Source organism: Colobus angolensis, unplaced genomic scaffold, assembly GCF_000951035.1.
Source record: "Colobus angolensis palliatus isolate OR3802 unplaced genomic scaffold, Cang.pa_1.0 Scaffold139, whole genome shotgun sequence".
Lineage (NCBI taxonomy): Eukaryota > Metazoa > Chordata > Mammalia > Primates > Cercopithecidae > Colobus > Colobus angolensis.
The window spans coordinates 98,836-112,098 of record NW_012114477.1 but is presented as its reverse complement, the minus strand read 5'-3'; the positions used below and the strand labels follow the sequence as shown (position 1 = coordinate 112,098).

The 13,263-nt window shown below is 45.6% G+C and overlaps 1 protein-coding gene across 1 annotated transcript in view; it reads right to left on the bottom strand.

Annotated features, from left to right (window-relative positions):
* The window catches only part of THOC5 (THO complex 5), a 44,034-nt gene extending 33,823 nt beyond the window's left edge, over positions 1-10,211 (bottom strand). Inside the window, 5 exon segments of the mRNA XM_011934805.1 lie at positions 295-441; positions 3,415-3,512; positions 3,975-4,088; positions 5,010-5,153; positions 10,086-10,211. Of these exon segments, the coding sequence (XP_011790195.1) occupies positions 295-441; positions 3,415-3,512; positions 3,975-4,088; positions 5,010-5,153; positions 10,086-10,181 (599 nt within the window). The 5' untranslated portion in view covers positions 10,182-10,211.
* Positions 10,212-13,263: the final 3,052 nt, after the last annotated feature.

The following is a 13,263-nucleotide window of genomic DNA, read 5'->3' as shown; positions in this document are numbered from 1 at the left end:
CTTGAACCCGGGAGGCGGAAGTTGCAGTGAACTGAGGTCACACCACTGTACTCCAGCCTGGGAGACAGAGTGAGACTCCATCTCAAAAAAAAAAAGGCCCTTAAGCAATTATAACCCCAACCCCATCCATGATGAAGTTGGTGAAGTTTAAAATATTCAGTGTGAATTAATCATAAAATGGATTTGGTCGCAGAAACTTTTCTGAGAGTTCCACAGTGCTTTGCTGCCTTATCCTGGGTCATGACAAAGCACTGACACTTTATGGTTAAAAGGTCAGGAAGGAGGAAATGCTACCTTTTCCGCTGCTCCAGCTCCCAGTCCAGACGTGCCAGTGTTTGCTGGTGAGGGTCTCCCATGGTGACTTCGGCCTTGCTGATATCTGGTGGAGCCTCATTATAAAACTCCTCTAAACTGACCAGATCAATTTCTTCGTGCTTTGACCTACAGACAAAAACATGACATCATGCTGCCGTTCTCAGGAAACCAAACTGTAGTTTAAGCAGGCCCAAAGTTACCCCCAACATATGCCTGCTTAGCCTTGGTCTACAACTACTTAGGATCCTGGAATCCAATCTTCTCCACAAATGCTCATTAGCAGATGTTTCAGTGTGGAGAAAGGTAGTTGACATGCCACAGGATCCTTACCCACGCTGTCCAACCTTTTTACCCAGGAATTAGCTAAATTCTCGGAAGGGATTCTTATAAAATTTACAAATGTCTCCAAGCTGAGCAGGAGAGATAATAGCTAAAAAGTCAAATAAAAACACTACAGCCTGGGCCTAGGCTGTCAGGTTGAAACCAAGACATGTCATTTAACAGGAATAAATATAAGGGTCTGCACTTAAGTTCAAGACATTAGCTATGTAAGAATGGAACGGGGAAGACCCAGCACGGGCGAACTGAATGGAAAAAGATCTAGAGGCTTAAACCATTGCATGCATAGTGATTTACATGTTATAAAAAGAAAAGAAATTCTGCCAGGCGCAGTAGCTCACTCCTGTAATCCCAGCACTTTGGGAAGCTGAGGCAGGTGGATTACCTAAGGTCAGGAGTTTGAGACCAGCCTGACCAACAATGTGAAACCCCATCTCTACTAAAAATTAGCCAGGTGTGGTGGTGCATGCCTGTAATCCCAGCTACTTGGGAGGGTGAGGCAGGAGAATCGCTTGAACCCAGGAGGCAGAGGTCGCAGTGAGCCAAGAATGCATCATTGCACTCCAGCCTGGGTGACAGAGTGAGACTCCATCTCAAAAAAATCTAACCCTCCTTGCTGCATTAACATAGCTAAGTGCTCAGGTTATGGTCAGATGACGGTAATAATAATAGCAGCTATCATATATTAATAAGCACCCACTATATGTCATCCTCACCTCATTCAAGCCTCACAACAACTCTTAAGAGGTGGGGAGTTTTCATCTCCATTATTTGACTGAGATGGAGGCTTCTATCAGTAAGCAGCTTGCCCAAGGTCCACAGTTACGGAGTGGCCAAGCTGGGATTTGAACCCAGGATGTGTAACTTCAGGGCCTATGCTCCTTCCATGTGGCCGCCTGCCTCCCAACAGGCGTAAGTTCCACTATATTCTGGGTTTGTCAGTTTCCATTTGCATGATGATTACAGACCAGTGCATCACATTATTTTGTTTTTGATACCTTTTTAATTTGGAAACAGTTTAAGACTCCAAGAAGTTTCAAAAATAATACTGACAATTTATTTCCTCCATGTATCCTTCACCCAAGTTCCCTTAATGATACTATCTTATCTAACCACATTATACATTGTCAAAACCAGGAACTGACAATGGTACAGTATTATTAACTCAAGTACAGACCTGATGCAGATTTCACCTTTATTCATATTTAACTTTTACTAGGTAATGATTTTGTGGAACAGATAAACATGCCTCTCAAAAATCAGCATCAGGGATGGGCACGGTAGCTCATGCCTGTAATCCCAGCACTTTGGGAAGTCAAGACGGGTGGATCACCTGAGGTCAGGAGTTTGAGACCAGCCTGGCCAACATGGTGAAACCCTGTCTTTACTAAAAATTAACCAGGTGTGGTGGCTCACGCCTGTAATCGCTTGAACCCGGGAGGCAGAGGTTGCAATGAGCCAAGATCATGCCACCACACTCCAACTTGGGCAACAAAGCAAGACTCTGTCTTAGAAAACAAAAGAAAAAAAAAATCAGCATCAGGCCAGGCGTGGTGGCTCACACCTATAATCTTAGCATCTTGGGAGGCCAAGGTGGGTGGATCATTTGCAACCAGGAATTTGAGACTAGTCCAACATGGCAAAACCCTATCACTACTAAAAATACAAAAAATTAGCCAGGCATGGTGGCGCACGCCAGTAGTCCCAGCTACTCAGGAGGCTGGAAGTCAAGGCTGCAGTGAGCCAGGACTATGCCACTGCACCAGCCTGGGTGACAGGAGTGAGATCCTGTCTCAAAAAAAAAAAAAAAATCAGCATCATGATTAATAAAAATATTTCGGACCCAATGTCTAATGGGCCCCCTGCACATGTCAAGTTTGAGATAAAAGCTGCTTTCAGTTTGCATAAACAGGTCTGATCAAATGAGAACACTTTCCCTTCTCTTCCCGTTTACTCCTTCCCCCTTCTCATCTCTCAGCTTGGTTTTGAGGAAGGACATGGACAAATTGTAGTTTCTTCACCTGAAGGCAGCTAAGCAGCAAGAAATTCAGGTTCCAAAGAATAAAATCCATTTGCAAAAATGAATGCTGGGACTACAGAAAGGAAAACTGGGCCAAAAGGTTAAAAGGATATGACTGGAAGTGAGTTGCTCCCATACAATGTACCCTGGAACCAAACTGGTAATGTAAAGACCCCTGATGGGGAGAGAGACCTGCTTTTTACCAAGTGCAGAGCTCAAAACTCAAAAAGGCCAGAGAGACTTTTGAGATTCTTTATGTAGCCTGAAACCATGGCTTGCAATTCTCCCACATTCACCCTTGCAATTTGCCCTTCTCCCAGATCCTACAGTTTTCTAAGCTCATCAGATTTCTTTTTAAAGAGAGACTAGGCCAGGCGTGGTGGCTCACGCCTGTAATCCCAGGACTTTGGGAGGCCAAGGCAGGAGGATCACCTGAGGTCAGGAGTTCGAGACCAGCCTGGCAAACATGGCAAAACCTCGTCTCTACTAAAAATACAAAAATTCACCAGGTGTAGCGGTGGGCGCCTGTAGTGGGAGGCTGAGGCAGGAGAATCGCTTGAACCCAGGAGGTGGAGGTTGCAGTGAGCTGAGATTCTGCCACTGCACTCCAGACTGTGTGACAGAGCAAGACTCCATCTCAAAAACAAACAAAAAAAAGAAACAGACTTACAGCGAGCTACATGGGAAAAAGCAATTACCGAGAGACCACATGTGCCAAAGCCCTGTCCTCCCAAACTCACTTAAACTCCAAACATTTGGTGATCTCCTTCTGTAGGTGCATCACCTCATACAACAGGTTCTGGAGCTGCAGGTGATAGGCATCTACTTTCTGCTTAGCCTGAAAGGAGGATAAGATCAGAGGTGAGCAGGGCAAGTCAGGATGGGGCAGAGGAGAGGGTCAGCAAACTAAGAGAAGGTGCAAAGGGAATAAAGAAGGGGATGGGGCTGGGTGCAGTGGCTCACATCTGTAATCCCAGCATTTTGGGAGGCTGAGGCGGGTGGATCACCTGAGCTCAGGAGTTCAAGATAAGCCTGGCCAACAAGGTGAAACCCCATCTCTACTAAAAACTACAAAAATTAGCCGGGCATAGTGGTGGTGGCAGGCGCCTGTAATCCCAGCTACTTGGGAGGCTGAGGCAGGAGAATTGCTTGAAGCTGGGAGGCAGAGGATGCGGTGAGCCAAGATCGAGATTGTGCCACTGGACTCTAGCCTGGGGGACAGAACGAGACTGTCTCCAAAAAAAAAGAAAGGGATGAGGAGGAGAAAGGAGGAAGGTTAATTAAACCTTTTAACTCCTACCTCGTGAGTCTGATCTCTTCCTTTCTTCAACCTGATGTGGGCTAATCGGTTAAGCTTCTTTAGAGTCATGAAATGCACACAGCTCTGAATCCTCCGTTCTTCGATTTCGATTGCCTGTGAGCAAAGAAAACAGTAAAGCCCACTGATGACAGGGGCTCACTCAGCTTCCTTCCGTCCCTCACCACTGACCCATCCTCATCTGGGGCCAAACATAGGCACTGGAGGGAGCCCAGAACCATGAGAAAAGTCATGAAGAAAATAAGAGGGATGGTTGTATAAGGAAAACGCTTAAGAATCTCAGGCAAAAAAAAAAAGCAATTTCTGCTTGGACTAGAGTAACAGGAATTGAAGATGGAATAAAGGCAGCGAAGGCACAATCCGTCTCTACAGATCCTACATAGAGATTCCGGCAATAGTAACATCTTGCCATAAAATTTGACCTCTATAAATAACATTACAGGATAACTTAAATGGAAAATAACAGAATTATAGCCATAAAGCTTGGCTACAATAGATTGAATGCAATAATCGTAACAAAACTTGTCAGTATAACCATGAATATGTGCAATTCCTGGAAAAAAATGGATTTTTAAAAACTTATCTATCAAGTTTTTAGTCACATTGTTTAATTTCTCTGCCCCTAAAACCTCATTTATTCACTTACTATTAATGATAATTTCATTTTTGGTATCTATAATTTACTTATACATATCAATCTTTGTATCAAGCAAATGTATAAGTACCATCATTTCTCAACACCTAGCAAAATGCCTGGCACTTAATAAATATTAATTGGATAAATGATCAAATTAGTAGGGAAAAAAATTAATTATCCTGTACTTTCATTACTGTAATTGGTACTGAGTGGTAATGAGAAGTTCCAATAAATTAATAGGTTTTGGGAGCCCTGAGGATCCAATCACCTGATCATGGCTAGGACAGAAGACCAAGATCAGGAAGGGCCCTGGTAGGTGCAAAAACAGCCTCATCTATGCATACCCACCAGGTTCACGGCCACGTGGTCCCCCTTCTTACCACATCCTTGCCACCCCTGCTCTTCAAGTCTTGGATCTCAGCCATCAGCCTCTGTAGCTCCTGACAGGTGTACTTGTATAACTCATAGTCTCTGCCAGGGTCCCGCAGATCCACCTCGGCCTCCTCACTGTAGTATTTACCTTCCTGTAGAGGTAAGGATAAAGGCTCTGTGTGCGTGAGGTAAAAGTCTCCCTGTTGGGATCAGGGACACTTGGCTGACATCTCTTGTTAGATAAAAACAGTAACAATGAAGCCCCAATCAAGTCTCTAAAAGATCTGGTCCTTAAATCAAATGCTTTTCTTCTCTTCAAAACAGAAACCTCTTTTGCTTTCTGATTGCAGAGTAATGCATGCCTGATGTCAAAGATTCAGAATATACAGAGTAGTATCAAAAAGAAAACGGAAAAATTGCCTATAATTTCGCCTTTCAGTCCGAAACAACACCACTGTGAAGACTGTGGATAAATAAACATTTTATTTGTAAACAAAACGGGATCATATCATCTGTGCTGTTAAGTGCAACTTCCCATCTGTATTAGTCCACTTTCATGCTGCCAATAAAGACACACCTGAAACTGGGAACAAAAAAAGGTTTAATTGGACTTACAGTTCCACATAGCTGAGGAGGCCTCAGAATCATGGCGGGAGGTGAAAGGCACTTCTTACGTGGCGGCGGCAAGAGAAAAATGAGGAGGAAGCAAAAGCAGAAACCCCTTATAAACCCATCAGATGTTGCGAGACTTATTCACTATCATGAGAATAGCACGGGAAGGACTGGTTCCCATGATTCAATTACCTCCTTCTGGGTCCCTCCCACAACATGTGCCAATTCTGGGAGATACAATTAAAGTTGAGATTTGAATCCCAAACCATATCATTCCGCCCCTGGCCCCTCCAAATCTCATGTCCTCACATTTCAAAACCAATCATGCCTTCCCAAAAGTCGCCCAAAGTCTTAACTCATTTCAGCATTAACCCAAAAGTCCACAGTCCAAAATCTCATCTGAGACAAGGCAAGCCCCTTCCACCTATGAGCCTGTAAAATCGAAAGCAAGCTAGTTACTTCCTAGACACAATGGGGGTACAATGGGGGTAAATATAGCCATTCCAAATGGGAGAAATTGGCCAAAACAAAGGGGTTACAGGGCCCATGCAAGTCCAAAATCCAGTGGGGCAATCAAATTTTAAAGCTCCAAAATGATCTCCTTTGACTCCAAGTCTCATATCCAGGTCATGCTGATGCAAAAGGTGGGTTCCCATGGTCTTGGGCAGCTCTGCCCCTGTAGCTTTGCAGGATACATTCTCCCTCCCTCCTGGCTGCTTTCATGGGCTGGCATTGAGTGTCTGCAGCTTTTCCAGGTGCATGGTGCAAGCCGTTGGTGGATCTACCATTCTAGGATCTGGAGGGACGGTGGCCCTCTTCTCACAGTTCCACTAGGCAGTGCCTCAGTAGGGACTCTAACCCCACATTTCCCTTCCACACTGCCCTAGCAGAGGTTCTCCATGAGTGTGCCGGCAGCAAACTTTTGCCTGGGAATCCGGGCGTCTCCATACATCTGAAATCCAAGTGGAGCAAACCTCCATTCTTGACTTCTGTGTACCCACAGGCTCAACACCACACGGAAGCTGCCAAAGCTTGGGGCTTCCACCCTCTGAAGCTATAGCCCAAGCTCTACATTGGCTCCTTTCAGCCGTGCCTAGAGTGGCTGGGACAGAGGGCACCAAGTCCCTAGGCTGCATACAGCACAGGGACTCTGGGGCTGGCCCACAAAACCACTTTTTCCTCCTGGGTCTCTGGGCCTGTGATGGGAGGGGCTGCCATGAAGGTCTCTGACAAGGCCTAGAGACATTTTCCCCATGGTGTTGGAGATTAACATTAGGCTTCCTGCTACTTATGCAAATTTCTGAAACCAATTTGAATTTCTCCTCAAAAAATGGGTTTTTCTTTTCTTTCTTTTTTATTTATTTATTTATTTATTTATTTTGAGACAGAGTCTCAGTCTTGTCGCCCAGGCTGGAGTACAGTGGCGTGATCTCAGTTAACTGCAACCTCCGCCTTCCAGGTTCAGGCAATTCTCCTGCTTCAGGCTCATGGGTAGCTGAGATTACAGGCACCTGCCACCAGACCCGGCTAATTTCTGTATTTCTAGTAGAGATGGGGTTTCACCATGTTGCCCAGGCCAGTCTTGAACTCCTGACCCCAAGTGATCTGCCCACCTTGGCCTCCCAAAGTGCTGGGATTACAGGCGTGAGACACTGCGCATAACCCGGTCACCTTTTGAATGATTTGTTGCTTAGAAATTTCTTCCACCGGATACCCTAAATCATCTCTCTCAAGTTCAAAGTTCCACAAATCTCTAGGGCAGGGGCAAATATCTCCAGTCTCTTTGCTAAAACACAACAAGAGTCACCTTTGCTCCAGTTCCCAACAAATTCCTTATCTCCATCTGAGACCACCTCAGGCTGGACCTTATTGTTCATATTATCATCAACTTTTTTTTTTTTTTTGGGGGGGATGGAGTCTCACTGTGTCGCTCAGGTTGGAGTGCAGTGACATGATCTCGGCTCACTGCAACCTCCACTTCCTTGGTTCAAGCAATTCTCTGCCTCAGCCTCCCGAGTAGCTGGGATTACAGGCGCCCGCCACCATGCCCGGCTAATTTTTTCGTATTTTTAGTAGAGACAGGGTTTCACCATCTTAGCCAGGCTGGTCTTGAACTCCTGACTTCATGATCCACCTGCCTCAGCGTCCCAAAGTGCTGGGACTACAGGCGTTAGCCACCATGTCCAGCCCATTATCAGTATTTTTGTCAAAGCCATTCAACAAGTCTGCAGAAGGTTCCAAACTTTCCCACATTTTCCTGTCTTCTTCTGAGCCCTCCAAACTGTTCCAACCTCTGCCTGTTACTTAGGGCCAAAGTCGCTTTCACATTTTCAGGTATCTTTTCAGCAACCCCCCAACTCTACTGGTATGATTCTACTGTATTAGTTCGTTTTCATGCTGCTGATAAGACACACCTGAAATTGGGAACAAAAAGAGGTTTAATTGGACGTACAGTTCCACATGGCTGGGGAGGCCTCAGAAACATGGCAAGAGGTAAAAGGCACTTTTTACATGACGGCGGCAAGAGAAAAATAAGGAGGAAGCAAAAGCAGAAACCCCTGATAAGCCCATCAGATCTTGTGAGGCTTATTCACTATGAGAACAGCATGGGAAAGACTGGCCCCCATGACTCAATTACCTCCTTATAGGTCCCTCCCACAACACGTGGCAATTCTGGGAGATACAATTCAAGATGAGATTTGAGTGGGGACATGGCCAAACCATATGACCATCCCAGTAAATACAGATCTCAATCAAAATGGCTGCATGGCAGTCTACTATAGAGAGGAATTCCAGCTGGGTGGGGGTGACTCACACCTATAATCCCAATACCTTGGGAGGCCAAGGCAGGCAGACCACTTAAGCTCAGGTGTTTGAGACCACCCTGGGCAACGTGGCAAAACCCCATATTTACAAAAAATACAAAATTAGCTGGGCATGGTGGCACACAGCTGTGGTCCCAGCTACTTGGGAGACTGAGGTGAGAGGATCGCTTAAGCCCAGGAGAGGGAGTCAGCAGTTAGCCAAAATCGTGCCACTGTACTCTGGCATGAGTGACAGAGTGAGACCCTGTCTCAAAAAAAATTTTTTTAAATAGCTAAGTCACAAAGGAAGTTGACAGATTCAAGGACAGAGAAACAGACAAAATGAAGAAAAGAACCCGCCGACCACGAGCTCTCAGGCCATAACAGTAACATTATCTTGAATCGAATTAGAAATATATGAATATACATATATATACTTTTTGGAGACAAAAGTCTCGCTCTGTTGCCCAGGCCAGAATGCAGTGATGCCATCTCGGCTCATGGCAATCTCTGCCTACTGGGCTCAAGTGATTCTCCTGCCTCAGCCTCCCAAGTAGCTGGGATTACAGGAGTGCACCACCACGGCTGGCCAAAATATATGAATATATTCTTTTTTTTTTTTTTTTGAGAGAGTCTCACTCTGCCCCCCAGGCTGGAGTGCAGTGGTGCAATCTTGGCTCACTACAAGCTCCACCTCCTGGGTCCACGCCAGTCTCCTGCCTCAGCCTCCTGAGCAGCTGGGACTACAGACTCCCACCACGACGCCCGGCTAATTTTTTTTTTTTTGTATTTTTGGTAGAGACTGGGTTTCACTGTGTTAGCCAGGATGGTCTCGATCTCCTGACCTAGTGATCCGCCTGCCTCAGCCTTCCAAAGTGCTGAGATTACAGGTGTGAACCACCGTGCCCAACCATGAATATATTCTTATAAGAAATTCAAAGTTTCAAATCTCCTTAACCACCTGCCTCCACACCTACTTCCTCCCAAGATTTAGGCACTGTTACCAGTTTGATGTGTATCTTTCCAGATCTTTCCTATTTACTTATATATACAGGTACCCACAGAAATTTATAGTTCTCCTTTTGGGTGAGTCTTTTCTATTTTTTAACATAAAGGGTTCACATTACACATGTTATGCTCTAGCTTTCTTCTTACACTTAACACTTTCTCTTGGAGATCTTTCCTTGTCCTTACACACATACCACACATACTGACTTCCTTCTTTTTAACTGTTCCATAATATCCCATAGGGTGGCTATACCATAGTGGAGTCATTCTTTTTTTTTTGGAGACAAGAGTTTGCAGGTATTGTCCCAGCAGCACACCCTGGGATTCAACATATCTGGAGCTCCAGTGCCATGCTGCAGATGGACTGCCTTCTTCTGACCATCAGGAAAACTGGAGACACATATCATACTGGAATACATTCTCTGTGCAGGTGCTAATCATGTCTAATACAGGCTTGTTAGTTTTGGAGATGCTGCAGCTAAACCAGATGTGGACACTCAGGTTTTGTGAAGAAACGGGAATCCCAGTCACCTGATCAAGTGGAAGCCACCAAAAAGTTGTACCTGGCAGATGCGACCCCGAGCTGCTGTAAACACATAGCCAGGTGCTTGGCCATGAGATATAATTTCTCTGCAGCATGGCAACCCTGACTGATCTCACCTGCTCAGTGTCAGATCGATTCCGCTTTCCTTCAGCTGGGGCTCCATCACTTCGGATGACTTTGGGCTTCCGTTTTTTGCTGGATTCTGATGACATGGTTGTTCCTTGATGTCAGGAGGAAACAGCAGAGACCTGTTAAGAAGAGAAAGTTTGGGCCGGGCGCGGTGGCTCACGCTTGTAATCCCAGCACTTTGGGAGGCCGAGGCGGGCGGATCACGAGGTCAGGAGGTCGAGACCATCCTGGCTAACACAGTGAAACCCCGTCTCTACTAAAAATACAAAAAATTAGCCGGGCGAGGTGGTGGGCGCCTATAGTCCCAGCTACTCGGGAGGCTGAGACAGGAGAATGGCCTGAACCTGGGAGGCGGAGCTTGCAGTGAGCCGAGATCGCGCCACTGCACTCCAGCCTGGGCGACAGAGCGAGACTCCCTCTCAAAAAAAAAAAAAAAAAAAAAGAGAAAGCTTTTGAGATTCTTCTGGAGTCGTAACACTGAAGCTGAACTAGCAGTTCTGGACACTTATAGACTTGGTAACTCAAGAAAAGTCATTCAACCCCTCAAAGCCTCAATTTAACCCTCTATAATACAACAGAGAAACATCCCTCAGCCTGTCCAAAACAAACTCCATGGCCTTTTATAAAAAGGCATCACCACCCACCCCCAGTGGTCTCAGAATCATCTTCTTCAACCTCTCCCTTCCCTGCCTTCACCCACATCCTGCTCCACACCTTCCACAAAACAGACCTGCATTCAAGGGTTCGCCCAGCTATCCAGGCACCATGTGTCTCTCCATCTCAACATCCTATTCCAGGCGCTCCACATTCCTCTCCAGGACTACTCTCAACAGTCTTGCCCAACAATACTGTCTAAATTCTCTTTCTTAAAAAAGACCAACCTAATTAATGACTCTCCTGTTTCAAAACTTTTGCTGGCTCTTCATAATGCACTGAATACCCATATTCCCTGACCTGTCATAAAGACCCTTGATGGTTTGTCCCCAATCCATCTTCCCAACTTCATTTCTTGCATTCCCATTCCTACCGACCTTCCCACTGTCCCCAACCTCTGCTCCTGGCTGCAACTGCACCCTGCAATCCCAGTTCTCCAAACACTCCACGTCCTTTCCCCTGCTTGCAAAGATCTTCCTCCCTATATCCTTCAAGACTAAGCAAAGCTCATCTGCTCTAGGAAGCCTGTCAGGTCTCCCCAAAGCACTCTTTTGGCTACTTTGGGTACGCTGTTAGGGAATTTATCTCTATGAATCATTCACCTGTCTTGCCATGTAGATTGTGAGCTCTACCCTCTTCCCCCTGAGCCTTGCAGAGTGCTCCATAAATTAGTATCCAAACTCCTCAGTCTGGCATTTAAACGCACTCCCAATACTACTGGGATCACTGTGTGCCGGGCCTTGATCTAAGCACTGTATGGGTATGTTCTCATTTGCTCCTTATAACAAACTTTTCAGATAAGAACTACCACCATTTTACAGATGACAAAACTGAGGCTCTCAAGGGTAATTACTTGCCCAAGGTCACATGACTACTATGCTAAAATCTGGATCTATCCAATCAATGCTATACTGGTGCTCTTAACTACACTGTTACGCCTCCTAGTCCTGCCAGCATCTCATCTAGTGATGCCATCGACTCCCAGGTTGATCCTAGAATTTAAAGTATAGAACCTACATTTCATGGGGCTCTAGGGTCACAAAGCATCCTCCCTTGTTGCCTCACCACAGCCTCCTGAAGTGGGCAGCACTGTCCCCTTTACCTTAATCTATCTTGGTCTGTCACCCAAGCTGGAGTGCAGTGGCACAATCATACTCACTGAAGCTTCCACCTCCCTGACTTGAGGCAGCCAATAGTTTGTCATGGTAAAAATTAGAGAGCCCTGAACTGGAATCTCCGTTCTACTCTTTCACGGCCATGAGTCCCCGGACAAGTCACTTCACTTTTCTCTGGGTCTGATTCCTCACAAATCAAATGAGAATAACAGTCCCTACCACAGGGGTTGTTGTGGGCTTTAACACAGGAGGCATTCCACTGGGGAAGGTGATGAAGATGACCTGGGATTGTGGCTTCAGATGATGCATAGGTGATCTTAAATAATGCTGAACACCTAAGGAGAAAGTTAATCCCTTTTCAATTCTTTTTTGAAACTTCTGATTGCTTCAAGGAGAACATCTAAGTTCCCTAGTTTATCTTTAACATCTATGAATACCAATGTTCCTTTGTAACAAAAGAACTCTATCCCACAGCCTTAAACAACAAAATCTAGCTAGAATTTGTTAATAATGATCTATTTTCATTATATTAACTATATTAATTTTTACCTTCTACATAAAACAAGTGAAAGCAGCTTTCCATTTCTGGTGGAGAGATTTCAAGTTTTCTCTCAAAGTAAATTTTTAGTTTCAAAAGTGACTTGGCTGGGCGCACTGGCTCACGCCTGTAATCCCAGCACTTTGGGAGGCTGAGGCAGGTGGATTACCTGAGGTCAGGAGTTCAAGACCAGCCTGGCCAAAATGGTGAAACCCCGTCTCTACCAAAAATACAAAAATTAGCCGAGTGTGAAGGCGTGCGCCTGTAAGCTCAGGTACTCAGGAGGCTGAGGTAGGAGAACCACCTGAACCCGGGAGGCAGAGGTTGCAATGAGCCGAGATCGCGGCCACTTCACTCCAGCCTGGGAGACAGAGCGAGATTCAGTCTCAACAACAACAAAAAAAGTGACTGGGCTCACACCTGTAATCTCAACACTTTGGGAAACCAAGGCAAGCAGAGGCGAAAGAATCGCTTGAGCCCAGGAGTTCAAGACCAGAGTGGGAAACAGAGCGAGACCCCATTTTCAGAAAAAATTTAAAAATTAGCCTAGTGTGGTGGCGCACACCTGTGGTCCCAAGCTACTGTGGAGGCTGGGGTGGGAGGATGGCTTGAACCCAAAAGTTCCAGGCTGCAGTGATCGCTCAGTCTTGACAACAGAGACCCCGTTGCAAAAAAAAAAATTTTGGACTGGATTAAAAATTTTTAGTAAACGGTAGTACAGGCGGTAAGTTGATCTGGCAAAGCCTACAAAGATGAGACCTGAAAAGCTTAAGTGTGAGAAATCCTGACTTTGGCAACACAGTAGAGTGCTTGGCACACAGAAGAGCACATTATATGTGAGCTGTTACCATCACCACC